Source organism: Mastigoproctus giganteus, chromosome 8, assembly GCF_048544385.1.
Source record: "Mastigoproctus giganteus isolate SK-2022 chromosome 8, ASM4854438v1, whole genome shotgun sequence".
NCBI classification, from domain to species: domain Eukaryota; kingdom Metazoa; phylum Arthropoda; class Arachnida; order Uropygi; family Thelyphonidae; genus Mastigoproctus; species Mastigoproctus giganteus.
The window spans coordinates 3440582-3460070 of record NC_143582.1 but is presented as its reverse complement, the minus strand read 5'-3'; the positions used below and the strand labels follow the sequence as shown (position 1 = coordinate 3460070).

At 39.1% G+C, this 19489-nt stretch overlaps 1 protein-coding gene across 1 annotated transcript in view; it reads left to right on the top strand.

The window, feature by feature from the left end:
• Positions 1–19489, top strand: part of Ufl1 (UFM1 specific ligase 1) — a 113483-nt gene that overhangs the window by 51544 nt on the left and 42450 nt on the right. Inside the window, 1 exon segment of the mRNA XM_090378873.1 lies at positions 6700–6875. Coding sequence (XP_090234999.1) covers positions 6700–6875 — 176 coding nt within the window.

Below are 19489 nucleotides of genomic sequence, written 5' to 3'. Positions count from 1 at the left end.
TCTTGCTACTTCTACTTCTACTCTGCCAGATAGTGGCTGGAGGGAGTCCAAATAGTGTGTATGCGGGGGGGGGGGCATTGTCGAGGCCACGTTATGTCATGGATCTGGGTATATTCTTACCATGTGTACGCCATATCCAAAAATTTCATTATTTCATACAGCATGTCCCACACACTTTTTCTTACTATTGAATACACCATGAATTGTCAAACCAATACAGCAAATTTATCTACGAAAAGAACTAAACCTCCCAAGCACTTCCTAATTCATTTCACAAATATACGTAGTCTCAATTCTAATCTCAACGATGTCCATTTCCACTTGCAGTCTGCCAAACCCCCATGTACTTTTTCTGACAGAATCTCAGTTATCGGTTGATTCAACTATTGCTCATCTCAGATGCCCAAATTATTCGCTGTTATGATTCCTTTCGCCTCAAAGGTGGTACTTGTGCATATGTCTGTTCTGATATTCCCTGTCAGAGACTTGGCAATTTGGGATCTTCTCTGGCTTAAAATCTCTCTACCTCATTGTGTCAAATTTACCTGTTGTCTCTACCGTTCTCCCAACTCCGCTAATCACTTGGAGCTCTTTGACTTCCTCTCTTTGCAGCTTGACTTTCTCCAGTCCAACTTTCCTAAAAGTGAGGTAATTTTAAAAAATTCTGATGTCAATGTTTGCTCAGATCATGTCAGTGAAATTATTCTTGCAGGAATGGAATCCTTTATCCCACACTCCACTTTAAAATCTCATCCTTTATCTTAACCTTGGTTTTCCAATAAATGTGCTAAGGCTGTACAAGAGAAGAACGTTGCATATCGTAATTGGCTTGTTTCTAATTCTTCAGTTTCATTTTTTCATTTTCTTCCTATACCAAAGCCCACAACAACTGTAAAGCAGTTATTAATCAGTCGAAACTAGAGTTTGAACAAGCTAAGAGTAGAAAACTTGCTTCTTGCCCTAATGGTAGCCGAGCATTCTGGTCTCTTGCCAAAGCTATTGGCCACAACTTTTGCCCATCTCTGCTCCCACCTCTATCCAAATCAGATGGTTCTGTTGTCACTTCAGCCAAGGATAAAGCTAACCTGCTATCATCCCATTTTTCTTCCAGCTCATGTATTAATGATCTTGGTAAAACACCTCCCACCATTCCCAACACGCTCTATTCAATGACTCCTGTGGTCTTCCGTCAAAAGGATATCAGAAGGATTTTGATGAATCTTGATGCTAAGAAAGCTCCAGGTCCTGATGGTATTTCTCCACTTGTTCTCAAAACCTGTGCTCCTGAACGTATTTACAACAACTGTAAAGCAGTTATTAATCAGTCCAAACTAGAGTTTGAACAAGCTAAGAGTAGAAAACTTGCTTCTTGCCCTAATGGTAGCCGAGCATTCTGGTCTCTAGCCGCCTTTTTTCACTTTTTTATTCCAAAGGTGTTTTTCCTTCTGCTTGGAAATTTGCTCATATCCAGCCAGTTCCTATAAAGGGTGACAAATCTCTCCCATCCAATTAGCATCCCATTGCAATTACTTCTACTCTTTCTAAAGTAATGGAGAAATCATTAACCGCCAACTCTTAACTACCTAGAAACCTTCCGTCTGATCACCAATCGCCAGTATGGATTCCATCAATGTCGATCCACTGGTGATATTCTGGCTTATGTTACCTATTTATGGACTAATTCAATGGAAAGGTTCGGTGAAACACAAGTAGTTGCTCTTGACATCTCTAAGGCTTTCGATTGTGTTTGGCATAAAGGTCTTCTAAACAAGCTTCCATCTTATGGTTTGCCAACTGTTTTTAGTAATTTGTTATTGAGTTTTCTCTCTGATCGCTCACTGAGGGTGATGGTAGATGGCTCTCCACTAATGCTGGTGTCCCCCAAGGTTCAGTTCTTTCCCCCACTCTTTTCCTCTTGTATATTAATGACCTTCTTCCATTGACTGGAAGAAGGTCATCTTTCATTGACTGGAAATCCTATCCATAGTTTTGCTGATGATAGCACATTGCATTCAACTTTCCATTTTGAGAAACCTTGTCCTGCTCAGTCAGCTTCAACTTCTCAAAAATCTGCTACCAGTTCCTTTAATGCCAATCTTCAGGTAATTTGCCAGTGGGACAAAGACAACTTAGTTGATTTCAACCCTTCTAAAACTCAGTCTTGTCTTATATCTCGCAAAAAGGATTCTTCTGCTCCTATACTTATCTTTAGTGACACTCCGATTTCTAGGCAAAATAATATATCTCTTTTGGGGATTACCCTGACTTCTAATCTCTCTTGGCACAAGCACATTGCAAATATTGCTTCTTCTGCATCTAAAAAACTTGGTTTTCTCTTTCGCTCTCGGCATTACTTTTCTTCCAAACAACTGCTCACTCTGTATAAATCGCAAATCCGTCCTGCCATGGAATATTGTTCCCACATCTGGGGTGGTGCCCCCAAAACCTCTCTCAGGCTTCTTGATTCCATTCAGAAGAGGGCAGTTAGGTTAATTAATGATTCATCTCTAACAGAAACTCTCCACTCGCTGTCTCATAGACGTACTGTTTCTGCTGCATGCCTCTTCTACAGATACTTCCATGGGCACTGTTCTTCTGAATTGGCTTCTATAATTCCCGCTCCCTCTTTCAAAACAGTCCGAACACATGCCGCCACCAGCCAACATCCATTTACTATCCAACTTCAAACTCACAGAACCAACTTTTATCTTCCTCATTTATTCATTCAACTGCTGTTTTCTGGAACAACTTTCCTTCATACGTATTTCCTGAAAATTACAGTCTACAGAAGTTCAAGTCCAATGTCAACAAATATCTTCTTTCGTCTTCTCAACCTCCAACCCAAGCACGGTACTAAGTACTCTAGGTTCTAATACCTCTCGTGTTTGGGGTTTACATAAAAAAAGAAAAAAAAACTAAGTTGTCTTTGCCCCACTGGAGATCTTTATTTAAGGAATTGGTAGCAGATTTTTGAGAAGTTGAAGCTGACTGAGCAGGGAAAAGTTTCTCAAAATGGAAAGTGGAATGCAATGTGCTATCATCGGCAAAACTATGGATAGGATTTCCAGTAAATGGAAGAAGCTTATTAATATACAAGAGGGAAAAAAGTGGTGGATAGAACTGAACCTTGGGTGACACTGGCATTAGTGGAAACGTTAGAAGACAGAGAACCATCTACCATCACCCTCAGTGAGCAATCAGAGAGAAAACTGGATAACCAATTACAAAAAAAAGTTGGTAAACCATAAGATCGAAGCTTGTTTAGAAGACCTTTATGCCAAACACAATCGAAAGCCTTTGAGATGTCAAGAGCAACTGCTTGTGTTTCACCGAACGTTTCCATTGAATTTTTCCATAAATGGGTAACATAAGCCAGAATATCACCAGTGGATTGACACTGACGGAATCCATACTGGCGATCGTTGATCAGACGGAAGGTTTCTAGGTAGTTTGAGTTGGTGGTTAATTGATTTCTCCATTACTTTTGAAAGAGTAGAAGTAATTGCAATGGGACAATAATTGCATGGGAGGGATTTGTCACCCTTTTTAGGAAGTCTGGATATGAGCAAATTTCCAAGCAGAAGGAAAAACACCTTTGGAATGAGAAAGTAAAAAAAGGTGGCAAAGAACAGGAGCAGGTGGCAAAGAACAGTAAGTTCAGGAGCACAGGTTTCGAGAACAAGTGTCGAAATACCATTGGGACCTGGAGCTTTCTTAGCATCAAGATTTACCAAAATCCTTCTGACGTCCTTCTTTTGACGGAAGGCCACAGGAGGTATTGAATGGAGCATGTAGGGAATGGTGGGAGGTGTTTTACCAAGATCATTAATACATGATTTGGAAGAAAAGTGTGTCGGTTGGATCATTAGTAATTGAGTTGGAAGAAAAGTGTGTCAGTTGGATCATTAACACATGAGTTGAAAGAAAAATGGGATGCTAGCAGGTTAGCTTTATCCTTGGCTCAAGTGACAACAGAACCATCTGGTTTTAACAGAGGTGGGAGCAGAGATGGGCAAAAGTTGCGGCCAATAGCTTTGGCAAGAGGCCAGAATGCTTGGCTACCATTAGGGCAAGAAGCAAGTTTTCTACTCTTAGCCTGTTCAAAATCTAGTTTGGACTGATTAATAACTGCTTTACAATGGTTGCGTGCTTTGATGTAGGCAGAAAATGAAACTGAAGAACTAGAAACAAGCCAATTAAGATATGCAACGTTCTTCTCTTGAACAGCCTTAACACATTTATTGGAAAACCAAGGTTTAGATAAAGGACGAGATTTTAAAGTGGAGTGTGTGATAAAGTATTCCATTCCTGCAAGAATAATTTTACTGACACGATCTGAGCAAGTGTTGACATCAGAAGTTTTGAAACAGTAATCCGACCAAGGAAAAGAAGAAAAGAAATCTTGCAGGTCATCCCGTTTTGTATTCATGTAATGCCAAACAATACGAGGTTAGGAATAGCCATGAGATAAAGGCTTCATTAGAGAAGAGACAATCACCAAGTTGTGATCTGAGGCGCCTAAAGGACCTCTCACTTCAACCGTATACTTTGAAGGATTGTTTGTGAGAAAAAGATCAAGGTGTTGGCTGTATGGTTAGGATTGTCCGGTATTCTTGTAGGTAAATGAACAATCTGTGCAAGGTCATTAGTAACTGCAAAACCCTCAGCATCTCGACCATCTGGGTCTGTGTGAGTAGAAAATGGAAGCCAGCTGGAGTTGTGAACATTAAAATCACCAAGAAAATTACCCCACTGTTAGGAAAGTTGGACTGGAGAAAGTCAAGTTGCAAAGAGAGGAAGTCAAAGAGCTCCAAGTGATTAGTGGAGTTGGGAGAACGACAGAGACAACAGATGAATTTGACACAATGAGGCAGAGAGATTTTAAGCCAGAGAAGATCAAAAAGAGGAGATTCCAAATTACCAAGTCTCTGACAGGGAATATCGGAACGGACATATGCACAAGTACAACCTTTGAGGTGAAAGGAATCATACAGCGAATAATTTGGGCAACTGAGATGAGCAGTAGTTGAATCAACTGATAACTGAGATTCTGTCAGAAAAAGTACATGGGGTTTAGCAGACTGCAACTGGAAATGGACATCGTTGAGATTAGAATTGAGACCACGTATATTTGTGAATTGAATTAGGAAGTGTTTGGGAGGTTCAGATCTTTTTGCATATAAGCTTACTGTATTAGTTTGACAATTCATGGTGTATTCAATAGTAAGAAAAAGCAGGTGGGTGGGACATGCTGTATGAAGTAATGAAATTTTTGGATATGGTGTACACATGGTAAGAATATATCCAGATCCTTGACATAATGTGGCCTCGACAATGCCTCCCACATACACACTACTTGGACTCCCTCCAGTCATTATATCGAAGAGTAGAGGTAGCAAGATTATACACTAGCTGATCCGGAAGCCTCTTAGAGGGTTACCAATATGTTTTCTGATTATGTTGCCAGAACACAGGCAGATTGTTTTTGAGGTTCTTCGTTCTGTACATTACGCTTGGCTTTATCGTATGCCCTGGTGCCTCCTTTTCACTTTTACGAATGTAGGTTTCTTCCAGAAGAGCCCAGTTTCATCGCAGTTGAAGACTTGCTTTGGATGGTATCCTCTCTCTTTAATCAACTTCTTCAACTCTGCAAGAAATGTGGCAGCAGCTTCTTCATGCCTCTTCAGTAATTTTTTTCTTTTCTGTCCAAGCCTATTGCTTAATCTGTGTAACCATCCCTTACTTGCAGTAAATGGCTGGGTGTCACTCGTTTCGGGGGATTCCTTGCTGAAGTCTTCGTATAAGCTCAGTGCTTTCTGACACAACACAGTTGCCGTCAATCAGAACACGTTTTCTGTTCATGTCTTCCACCCACAAATTTAATGCCTTTTCCATCTTAAATAAGCACTTATGCACTGTGGCCATATCTTATTCATTTTGAGGTGCAGCAGCAAAACTAGCACAAATTTCTTTTCTTTTTTCTTCACAAATTCACGGATAGAAGAAAGTCAAGAATTTTCACCTTTTCACTTAAAGAAAGCATTTTACTGCTTCTCTTTGGCATATCTGAATTGTCAGCATCACTACTCTTGTGCTTTGGGGCCATTATTAAGTAAAATAAGGGTTACTTGAACACAAGCACTGCAATACCACTACAGTCAATCTGATAACCAAGATGGCTACTAAGTGACTAATGGGCAGGTAGCGTGTACAGCTTATGAATTGTTTTTTTCTGGAATTTTCCATTTAATATTTTTGGACAGCGGGTAACTGAAACTGTGGAAAGTGAAACCGCTGATAGGGGGGGAACTACTATACTTATTTTATTAATTTTAATTACTCATTTTGCTATAAAAAATAAGCATATTCATGCCATTAGAACAGTAAAAAACTTTATCAGTTCTGATCATGCACTCAGAACTGCTCAGTCTCTCTATTAATTCTGCGTGAATGCATCTTTTTGTCTCTACATAGGTGAAAATTTTTGGCTATGTTAAGATAAATTAATTTAGCCATGTTAAGATACATGTTTGAACAGCCACCCCCCTTTTTTTCTTTTTTTGCCTCAGCTGTCTCTACTAGTTATAGTAATGCTGAGGTTACCTAAGATTTTTTTTTTTTTAGTAAGATTGATTACAGTAATTAAAAGTTAATTGTTTGTTGACATTAATAATATTAAGTATCCTTTTTAAATTATAGAATATGATTCTTTGACAAGACTTGGTATTCCTGATCCAAAGACATACATCTCAAGAAGATATAAAGATGAAGCCTTGTCTTTTCTTTCTTCTTGCTGTGTTGGAAAAGCAATATCAAACCAGGTAGAAGCTGCAATAGAGGAGGCTCTGAATTCTGGTTCCTGGATTGATGTTACGGTAAATTAATGATCAGTTTTCTAATCTATTTAGAATAACTGTTACTTGTTTGTTTGGAATTTTCCCTTGTAACATGAATTCTATATTTCTGTCTTCCATGTGTTTATACTTGGGTATAAAAATATAGAAGACTGAAAAACAGCATGAGGTAATAGAAGGGGCTTATGTTTGTGTGAGTGTAAGAGCACAATTTAGCTAATTATTTTTCAATGTCTGTAATTTAGAATGAGATTTTCTTTTTTTTTATTTATAGAATAATTTTGAATCTAGACTGTTTGGTATAGAGATAAAACTATTTAAGATTCTATTTCTTACTAAAATTGTGTAATAGATATATAAGTACCCACCACAACTTTGGTAGAGTGATTTTTGTATACCAGCCAGTATTAAATAGAAAAGGCTTATATTTCAAGACTGGATATATAGGCACTTTTTTTTTTTTTTAACAAAGCAATGTTAAAGACTCATGCAAACATCAATATAGCTTTTTTCACACAAGTAAATTTTCTTTGAAGAAGAAATTGTGCACTGAGCTCAATGTATGCAGCAGTGGTGGCTCATGGCTAGCTTTGTGCTACAAGCCACCACTTTTTGTTTCTTTAATCAAATGAAGTTAATATATATAATTACAAATTATTTTAATTAATTGCTACTTTACTATGATCTTCTATAAAACAATATTTTTTCCTACACAGAAGTATAAATATATAATGGCATGGTGCGAACATTAATTTAATTTTGCAGTCTTGCACTGTTGGTGTAGATATTTGCAGTCAGCTAGCAATTAGCATTAGCATTAGCATTAGTAGAGGCATTTGATGCAAGAAAGCAAGCTTATGCAGCATCAGCCAAAAAAAAAAAAAAAAAAAAAAACTCACTTCCACTTCATCCCTCTGTTCGTTCAAAATACCTGTCCAGCTGAGCCTTAAACTTATTTAGGCTATCAACCTCCACTACAAGGGATGGAAGTCTGTTCCACCAACCAACCACCCGCTGGCTAAAGGCAAATTTCCGCACGTCTATCCAGTTGTCCAGTTGGGATAACAGATAAGAAATCTTGAGGTATGTGCAAGAGTTACTTTGACCAAAATATCATGATCAAATTAAAATTTGATCATGGAAACCTGTTCAGTGGTATTTTTATGCATAGCCAGGAGACCAGGCACATAATGTCATCTGAGCCAACACTTCAAGTAGAAGGGTGATACACAGGAACTTTGCCAGGAGGGACAAAGATGTGAATATCCCATTGTATAAAGCAACAATATCATACAGGACCATGCTGAGGAAATGCTGCGAGCTAGGCCACAGTATCTATGTGTCTGCAATTCTGCCCAGACACGATAGGAGGGATTATATGTTAAAAGCCTTGTGGATTAACTCAAGACTTGAAGGACTCTGCAGGGCTTTAGGGGGGAAATTTCTATCAGCATGGCCCACACTTGTAGGTAGAAGGAATTTGTTTTGTAGAGACGGGATACACTTAAACAAAGGTGGTGCAAATGTTTTTGCCGGTACTATTGAGGATACCTTAAAGGTTCAGGGAAACTGCTAGTTAGGGGGGGGTGGATGTGGGTAATACTGACACGCGTTTATCTGATAATATTGGTCAAAGTAACTCTTGCACATACCTCAAGATTTCTTATCTGTTATCCCAACTGGACATATTATCTAGATGTTCTGGGGGCAGAAATTTTTCAAGTGAGCCGATATCTAATGCCAGGGAAGCGAGCCTAGCCTAAAAAACTTCAAGGGTTGTGTTAGGGTTGTTAAATATACAAAAACAGTAAGTCGTTTATATAGTAATGTTAGAAGTGTCGTCAATAAAATGAGCGAATTTGAACTGCTGGTTAAAACAAGTAACGAGGACATAATAGGGCTTACGGAGACGTGATGCCACCCGGAAATTGTGGATGATGAGTTTCAGTACGGCTTGTTTAGGCTATCATTAGCATTAGCATTAGCAGAGGCATATGATGCAAGAAAGCAAGCTTATTCAGCATCAGCCAAAAAAAAAAAAAAAAAAAAAACCCACTCCCATTTCACCCCTCCGTTCGTTCGAAATACCTGTCCAGTTGAGCTTTAAATTTGTTTAGGCTATCAACTTCAACAACAAGTGATGGAAGTCGGTTCCACCAACCAACCAGCCGCTGGCCAAAGGCAAATTTCCGCACATCTATCCGACATCCGTCCTTCCTCAATTTGAATTTATGCCCTCTGAGGTGATTATTCTGAGAAAGATGAAGAATCCCATTGGCATTGAGCATGCTCAAACCATTCAAAGCCTTATACACCTCTATCAGATCACCTCGCCGGTGCCTAGTCTCCAAACTCTGTAATTTGCAAAACTTAAGCCTTTCTTCGTAAGAGCAACCCTTTGTTCCATTTACTAATCTTGTTGCCCTTCTCTGTACCCGTTCCAGCAGCTCTACATCCTTCTTGAAATGAGGCCTCCAGACCTGTATACAGTACTCAAGATGTGGCCTTACCATTGCCTTATACAAGGGAATAATCACCTCCTTATCCCTGCTAGAAAAATTCCTGTATATCATTGACAAGACACCATGAGCTACTCTTGCAGCTCGTCTGCACTGCTCAGAGAACTTCATATCTGCCTGCACAATTACCCCCAGGTCCTTTTCATTCTCCACCACTGTCAGTGTAGTACCGCAGAGTTGATACGTTGCTCTGGGGTTACTGTTTCCCATATGCAGCATTTTACATTTGTCGATGTTAAACCTCATTTGCCACCTCTCAGCCCATCTGTTCAACCTTTCCAGATCCTGTTGCAGCAGCATAGCGTCAGTATTGTCCTTAACGACCCTGCCAACCTTTGTATCATCTGCAAACTTGGACATTAAACTTGATATCCCATCATTAATATCATTCATAAACACCGAAAACAACAACAGACCCAACACTGAACCTTGAGGAACTCCACTAATAACATTAGTCCACGTTGAGCAGTGTCCATTGATTACCACTCTCTGTCTTCTGCCACTCAACCATCCCCTTATCCATAGCAGCAATTTGCCTCCAATGCCACACTGCTCCAATTTGTGCAGCAGTCTTCCATGTGCAACAGTATCAAAAGCCTTTCTAAGATCCAAATATATAATATCAAAGTTATTCCCTGCATCCAGTTCTTTTGTGACTACATCATAGTATCCAATCAAATTGGTCAGGCAATACCTGCCCTTAACAAAACCATGCTGCGTCTGAGCTATAACTGAATTCTTGTCTAGATGATCCTGCAGTGCTTCTTTAACCAGTGCCTCCATTAATTTACCTGGAACAGAAGTTAAACTAACAGGTCTATAATTACTTGTGTCAGCCTTTGATCCTCCTTTGTGAATTGGGGTTACATTTGCACATCTCCAGTCTATGGGTACCTCCCCTGAGTCCAAAGAAGCTCTCATAATTATGGCTAGGGGTTTGAATACTTCCTTTGCTGCCTCCTTTAATATAACTGGATAGATCCCATCCACCCCAGGTGCCTTTTTTATGTTTATCCTCAACAATCTCTCCTCCACTTTCCTCTCAGTTATTACAAAATCATCCAGCTCACTGCCAATGTTTACTTTACCTACATCATTCTCCTTCCTGAATAACTCCTCATGCGTGAATGTAGATGCAAAATACTCGTTTAGATTGTTAGCCACCTGAGCAGGATCCTCAACTGTTGAACCATCAATATCCAGTGGACCAATCTGATTCATCCCTTTCCTTTTCGAGTTCAAGTATGTAAAGAACTCTTTTCTGTTTTTCTTTGCATCCTTTGCCAAGGATTTTTCATAGTCTGCCTTTGCCTGCCTAATCTCCTTTGTGACTTGGTTACAGACCAACTTATATCTATCATAGGCTTCCATGTCACCCATTAATTTGTATGTATCCCATGCATTTTTCTTCTCTGCCACATGTCTCATTAGTTCATCTGACAACCATTTAGGCCTAAACCTTGAACAAAATTTCTTAGTTGGTATGTAAAGCCTGGTAGCCTCCAAGATTAGTTCCTTGAATGCTTCCCATTTTGAGTTTGCTGTTGGTAACATCATCAGTTGGTCCCACTGTATAGAATTTAAATACTGTCTCAGACCATCATAGTCGCCTTTATGAAAACAAAAACCCTTCCCTTTACCTCTGATGGTAGTTACCTCCTTGAGTAAATCCCACTTCAACACACTGTGATCACTGCCACCTAGTGGTTCATTTATCTGCAGGTTCTTAATGCATGAAGAATCACTACTGATAATCAGATCAAGAGTATTGCTCCCTCTTGTTGCCTCACGAACATGCTGATGTAGAAAACAATCATCCAATAAATCCACAAAAGCCTTGCTAGTGTGAGAGTGACCAACCCACAAATTCCAGTCAATATCTGGGAAATTAAAGTCCCCCATTATAAGACTCTCTGATTTACTGGCCCACTCTATTTCCCTGTACAATATCTTATTATACTCATCAGAGTCATTAGGCCTATAGCACACTCCTACTCTCAATTTTGATTTCCCTATGCTTATGTCACACCAAACTGACTCGACACTGCCCTGTCCATCGATGTCGACTGGCTTCACTTCCTTGGACTTTATGTGTTTCTTAATTAATAGCATAACCCCTCCTCCCCTCCTGTCCTGTCTATCCTTTCTATACACATTGTATTCCCCAAATTCCAGTTCCGCATTACTTATATCTGTGTGACACCACGTCTCTGATATCCCAACAATATCTGCCTTTGATGTTTTGAGCAATACCTCAAATTCATCAAATTTATTTACCAAACTCCTAGCATTGGTGTACACGCAGGTATACATGCACCTGTTTCTATTCTTAGCTACTCTAACACAACCCATGTGTTTACTTGTACCGCAATGACTACCAGCAGTCTCTGAAATATTCTGCATCTTGTTTTTCAGACTTCTGCTCATTTCAATAGAAGCAGTGCAAGAATCACTTCCACCTCTGCCACTGGCTACTGTTAATCTATTAGTCCTTGTATCCCCCCCAACTAGCAGTTTTCCGACCCACCTAACACTGCCTCGACAGCATCAGCAAAAATTCTTGCACCCTTTCTATTTAAGTGTATCCCATCCCTGTAGAAGCAATCTCTCCTGTTAACAAGTACAGTCCAGGCTGAAAAAAATTCTACCCCTTGAGCCTTGCACAATCCCTCCAGGGCCGAATTGATCGACAAGGCTCTCATCATATACTCCCTCCTATCGTGTCTGGGCAGAATTGCAGACACTTTCAAGTTCAACCCTAATTCACGGCTTTTTTTCAACAGTGACTTGTACTTGCTAAGTAATTCCGCCGGTCTCCTACTCTTAATATCATTAGTGCCAACGTGTACAACTATATCACCTTTTGTGCCCTTAAAAGATGATATCCGCTCTACAACGTCATCAACCTTTGCCCCTGGCAGACATACCCTGGTCCTATTCCACCTATCCTTTTTACAAAGTATGTTCCCCGTTTCCCTGACAATAGAGTCACCAACAACTACTAGTTCCTGTGGGACCAGCGCATTCTGCCTTAGGGGTTGCCGCTGTGTTGCGTGATGACCAAGTGCAAGCTCTGGCGTTGATGTGGGCAGCTGAGAGCTTGATGGGCCCCTCAATTTATTACCTTAGAGGGCATCCACCCTGTCCTTCAAGCTCTCATAAAGGCCCATAACAACGCTGAGTTGTCGCCTGATTTCCTTGCACTCCTTACATCGTGCACACACAAAGACATCCCCCTTGGCAGTATCGTGTCCCGTACCCGACTGCTCCGCAAACATCAAGCAAACAGTGCATTTTAATAGACTGTGATTCAGAGGGCAACTGCCCCCCTCAGTTCTCCCCTGAACCACAGCACTCCCATTAGCTTGAGCCTTTTGCTTTGCTGCTCTGGTCAGAGTCATGATTCCGATTTAATTCAATAAAATTCAAAACAAAAATTAAATCCTTAAGTTATATCCCAAAACAGTTATGTTATATATATATTTTTTTCGGTATCTAGTGTTTTCTACGAGTTCCCTTTATACAACTTCCGTATCACGTGCACCACTATAGTTATGTATTAATTATTTGTTACGATTAAGTCGTTATATATATATATATATATATATATATATATATATATATATATATATATATAGAGTTAAAAGTACAATTTAATTGACAATAAAGTTTATCAAGATTAATAGATTTACTGATTAATTGACAATATTATATTATGCACTATACGACACTAAGCTTATGCTATCGTGTAAAAATGGCGGGAATTCACGAACGGTATTTCTACGGACTCGTAAGTATTGATTAGCTTCCAAATCTCGCTATCTCAATTTAGAATAAACTAAGGATCCTGACTAGGTCTATAATCTACTTATAGAAGATAATTTGATATAACAGTTGGTTAATAAATCGACTAAATTTGGTTAAAAAAAAAAAAATTTGGTTTGTGACACGTGGATTTGATACCGTTACCGATACTAAGTAATATCTACAAAATCTCTAAGTTAAACTTTAAACTAAGTATCGTAACTAGGAATATAAAGCTACTCTAGAAAATAAGTTAATATGACAATTTAAACTAATAAAGCAGAAAATAAATCAGGAAAAACTTCTCTGTTTGAAGAGCTTTAAGGTACAATTTTCCGCACAGGCTAACCTCGCACCCAGACTAGAGATATACAGTACTGTGATGCGTGCAAACACTGCATTTTCAAAGGAAGGATAGGATAGATAGAAGAGGTGGTGGGGTAATGCTTCTTATCAGAAGCAGCCTGAGCGTGGCGATAGCTTTCCCGGATTCAGACGTTTCACATGCTAGTATAGAATCTGTATGGTGTGTGTGAGATAGTTGGAAACAAAGGTATAATGCGAGTAGGAGTAATCTACAGACCAGGTGATTGTGAAGATTATGATGAAAGCCTCTACATGCAAATGGAATGGGCAAGTAAGCGTCAATGTCTTATTATGAGTGATTTCAATTTGCCTCTGATTTGAGTAAATGGGAAGGAAACTCGACATGGGGAACAAAATTTTTAAATCAATTAGATGACTGTTATTTGTATCAACATGTCAGGGAAAGTACTAGAGAAAAGAATATCCTAGACCTCATCATCACCCATGAATCAGATGACATAACAGGGCTGACAGTAGAGGAACCAGTAGCAGGAAGTGATCACAGAGTTCTACGGTGGATGATGATGAGAGAGGTAGCAGTAGTAAAAGGCAAAGGAATGGGTTATAATTTCAGAAAAGGAAATTACGATGCCCTAAGGTGCTACATGGCCTCTATTAACTGGGTAGATATTACACAGAGAATGAATACAATTGAACTGAGGTATGCTTTTAAGAAATTAATCACAGATGCCTTGGATATGTATTTACCATTAAAAAAAATACTCCACGAGAAGAGTTCCAAGTTGGATGAATAGTGAAGTTGCCACATTACTTGAGCAGAAAAAGGTGGCATGGAAAGGTTACAGAGCAATAAAAAGTACTGAAGCCTATCACAGCTACAAGATGATGTGTAATAGAGCCACAGAAAAGGTTCGACAGGCAAAGGCAGTTTATGAAAAATCACTAGCAAACAGAGCAAAGAGGGGAGATAAAGAATTCTTCACATATATAAATGCCAAGAAGAGCAGGACAAACCAGATCGGACCTTTACGTAAGGAAAGGGGATAGTATTAAATACACCAGCTGCCATTGCAGATGAACTCAACAGTTATTTTGCATCAATATTTACAAATGAAAAACCTTTTGTGGAAATGGAAAACTGTGGGAACGAAGTTGTAAAATATGTAATTAATGATATTGAAATTTCGCAAGATTATTTAATGAAAAAACTTTCGAGCCTACAGGCCAGTAAGGCTCCTGGAGTTGATGTAATATACCCTATAATCTTAAGGGAGGCGGCAAGTGAGTGCATTGAACCATTGAAGCTAATTATGCGAGCATCACTAGACTCTGGGGAGATTCCGTTGGATTTGAAAAGTGCCAATGTATCTCCCATACATAAGGGTGGCTCTAAGAGTGAAGTGGGAAATTATTGACCTGTCAGTCTGACTTCAGTGGTAGAGAAAATCATGGAGGCAATGATCAAGGGTGGAATTCAGGATCATTTGGATAGAATTGAAATTCTCAAGGATACTCAGCATGATTTTGTTAAAGGAAAAATCATATTTAACAAATCTGGTTCGCTGTTTTGAAAGGGTCACTCACGAGCTGGATTTAGGGAATAATTTCGACATTGTTTATTTAGATTTCAGCAAAGCTTTTGACTCAGTCCCACATCAGCAGTTGCTTTATAAGCTGGAACAGGTTGGGATCACTGGGAAAATCCTTAGATGGATAGCAGGATGGCTTCAGGGCAGGAGGCAGAGGGTTGTGATAAATGGCTATTCCTGAGATTGGGTTGATGGAAGAAGTGGGGTTCCCCAAGTATCAGTATTAGAACCACTGTTGTTTTTAATTTTCATAAACGACATCAATGAAGGGATAGAGGGCGTGATGTCTAAATTTGCAGATGATGTTAAAATTGGTAGAGTAGATAATGATCACTGTCAAGCTGAGCTTCTTCAGAGATACCTAGATAGACTTCAGGAATGGTCAGAAAAATGGCAATATGCTTTAATCCAACAAAGTGTAAGGTATTACACCTGGGAAACAGTAATCCCAAAATAACTTATTCACTTGGTGGAGTTCAACTAAACCCAGTACTGGAGGAAAAGGGACTAGGGTGTTACGATACAGTCAGACATGAAATTCTCTGAGCATTGTAAACAGGTTGCAAGGAAGGCCCATGGTGTCCTATCGATGATCTATTGAACTTTTGCAAGTAGAGATAGGCATGTGATAATCCCATTATCTTAGACTCGTGACAGAGAAGAAAAATGCATGGGATGCATATAAATTATCAAGCGACTCAGAAGCCTATGGCAGATATAAGCTAGCCTGTAATCGGGTCACAAAGGAGGTTAGGCAGGCAAAGGCAGATTACGAGAAATCTTTGGCAAAAGATACTAAGAAAAACAGCAAAGATTTCTTTACTTATATAAACGCTAAAAAGAAGGGGATGAATCCGATTGGTCCACTTGATAGCGATGGTTCGACTGTTGATGATCCTGCTCAGATAGGAAACAAAGTGAATGAGTATTTTGCATCTACATTCACACATGAGGAGTTATTAAGGTTTGAAAATGGCAAAAGGTTATCAAATTGTAGCAGGGTGCTTAATGATTTTGTAATAACTGAGAGCAAGGTGGAGGAGAAATTGTTGAAGTTAAACATAAGAAAGGCACCTGGGGTGGATGGGATCTATCCAGTTATATTAAAGGAGGCAGCAAAGCAACTAAGCAAATCCTTAGCCATAATTATGAGAGCATCCTTGGACTCAGGGGAGATCCCCATGGACTGGAAATGTGCAAATGTATCCCCAATTCACAAAGGAGGATTGAAGGGTGACACGAGTAATTACAGACCAGTTAGTTTAACTTCTGTTCCGGGTAAAATAATGGAGTCACTGGTTAATGATGCATTGCAGGATCATCTAGACAAGACTGCAGCAATAATACAGACACAGCATGGGTTTGTTAAGGCAAAGTCTTGTCTGACAAATTTGATAGGATATTATGATGTGGTTACAAGGGAACTGGATGCAAAAAATAATTTCAGGAAAGCTTTTGACACTGTTGCACATGGAAGACTATTGTACAAATTGGAACAGATTGGTATTAAGGGTAAGTTGCTACAATGGATAAAAGGATGGTTGAGTGGGAGAAGACAGAGGGTGGTAATTAATGGGTGCTGCTCTTTGTGGACTAATGTTATTAGTGGAGTCCCACAGGGTTCAGTGTTGGGTCTTTTGTTGTTTTATATATTTATCAATGACAGTGATGAAGGTATATCAGGCTTAGTGTCGAAGTTTGCAGATGATACAAAGGTTGGCAGGGTTGTTAATGACAGTAATGGCAGTGTGCTACTGCAACAGGATCTAGATAATTTAGGCAGATGGGCTAAGAAGTGGCAACTGAAGTTTAAGCTTGACAAATGAAAAGTACTGCATATGGGTAGAAGTAACCCCAGAGAAACGTACCAACTGTATGGTACTACACTTAAGGTGATAGAAAATGAAAAAGACCTGGGAGTAATTGTGCAGTCAGATATGAAGTTTTCTGAGCAATGCAGACAGGCTGCCAGGGCAGGTCATGGGGTTTTGTCAATGATATATAGAATTTTGCTAGCAGGGAAAAGGAGGTGATTGTCCCTGTGTATAAGGCAATGGTAAGGCCATGCCTTGAGTACTGTGTACAGGTCTGGAGGCCTCATTTTAGGCCTTGCTTGAACGTGTACAGAGAAGGGCAACAAGATTGGTGAGGGGAATGAAGGGATCCTCTTACAAAGAGAGGCTTAAGTTCTGCAAATTGCAGTGGCCAGAGACTAGGCACCTGTATTGTGATCTGATTGAGGTCTATAAGGCCTTGAATGGGTTGAGCACGCTGAATTCTGATGAGATCCTTCCACTTGTTCGGATTACGAACCTAAGGGGGCATAAATTTAAATTACGAAAAGACAGATGTAGCATAGATATGCGTAAATTTGCCTTTAGCCAGCGGGTGGTTAATTGCTGGAAAAAATTTCATCTGTCATTGTGGAAGTTGATAAGTTAAATAAATTTAAGGAGGAACTGGACAGGCATTTGGAGGGAATGGTGTGATTTTTTTTTTTTTTTTTTGGTTGTTGTTGCATAAGCTCATACACTTGCTTTCTTGCATCACGTGCCACTACTACTGTGTTCAAGTATGGAGACCGCACCTAAAGAAAGACATCGAGCTTTTTGAAAGGGTGCAAAGACGGGTAACTCGCCTGTTGAGATCGGCAAAAGGGTGTCCTTATGAAGAAAGACTTCAAATATGTGGGTTGCAGAGTTTGGAAACTAGACACCTTAGTGGAGATTTGATTGAGGTGTTTAAGGCTCTGAGAGGCATAAGTAAAATGAATGAGGGTGAAATTTTCAAGATTATAAATGATGCTAGAACTAGGGGACATAAATTCAAGTTACGGGGGGGGGGGGGGAATGTTTAGATTGGACTGGAGAAAGTTTTATTTTAGCCAGTGAGTTATAATGGAATAAGTTGCCTACATGGGTGGTAGAGGCTGACAGTTTGGGGAAATTCAAAGGTCATCTGGATATTACCTTCGGGTGAGGGAAGCGCATAGGATGATAGGTTTAATTCCTTTTCTTTTATTAATTTTTTTTTTTTTTTTTTTTCATTGTTTTATTCGGGTGTGTTTTTTTTTTTTTTTTTTTTTTTTGGCTGGTGCAGCATAAGCCATAGGCTTTCTTGCACCATGCGGCTTACTAATACTAATATCCCCACATCTCAAAAACTGCATACAGGTTTGGGAACCTCATTTGTAAGAAGGATGTGAATCTCTTAGCAAAGGTACAGAAAAGAGCAGCAAGATTAACTGGGGACTGTAACTTGCAGCATATGAAAACTAGGGATCTGCATGCTAACTTAATTTAAGCATTTAAGGCATTAAAAGTGTTAGGTAAGCTAAATGCTGAAAGCATCTTTACTCTTTATCAGATGACACACACAAGTGGACAAATTTAAATTTAAAAACGATGGATACCGATTAGATTATGCTGAAATTTCCCTATGTGATTGCATAATTGTTGGAATAAACTTCCATCTGGTGTTGTGGAAGTAGATAATTGGAACAAATTTAAAGATGGGTTAAACAAAAATGGATAAAAAAAAACTGTTTTTATATATAAGCTTGCTTCCTTGCATCATTTTGCCTGTACTAATACTAATGCAATAGTTCAATGAATGCATTTGAGAGAATGTCACATTTTATTGTATACCTTCATGTGGATAAGACATATACAGAGTTATAGCAGCTTTATAAATGTAGTTTAATTTTAAATTTAAAAACATTACCATATCATAACAATTATAGGTATTGGAACTATATTAAACTAGGACATTTTACAAATCAAATTGCAAGTTGCAAAAGTTGCAACAACACTTTTCTTATACCATGAGCTGCCACTACCTAGTACAGGTAGCCCTCAATTTACGTCAGGGTTAGGTTCCTGGGGGGACAGGTCCAAATGGAACCCTTTATACAATGGAGTCAATCGGAAATCACAGGGTTAGGTTCTGGGCACCGAAAATTTTACCTACCACTTTGCATTGATTGTTTTATTTTATTAGCATTCTTCATAGTTGTAGTAATGGTCGGAGGCATATTCATAACCCTACACACATTAGGGCAGCTTTCATCAGATTCTATCCTTCAAATATTGCACTAGGATTCAATTAACTACTTTTACCAGACATGCGTGTCTTTATTCTATTAAATTAAAAACTTTATAACACGATTTATTAATAGGCAATTAATTAAAAAAATGTTAGCGTAATAAATTTCCAACATGTGTAAATAGCATAAACAACAACCAACTGAATGCTTTACCACATGGACCTTTGCTACCCTCATCCATGAGTGGTTACTTTGAGTGCGGGAATCTTTCTCGTTTCTGATACGAATGCGCTAATTGCTGATTGGCTCAGATTGTCTTAAATCACGTGAGCAGTGCACGATACATAGCAT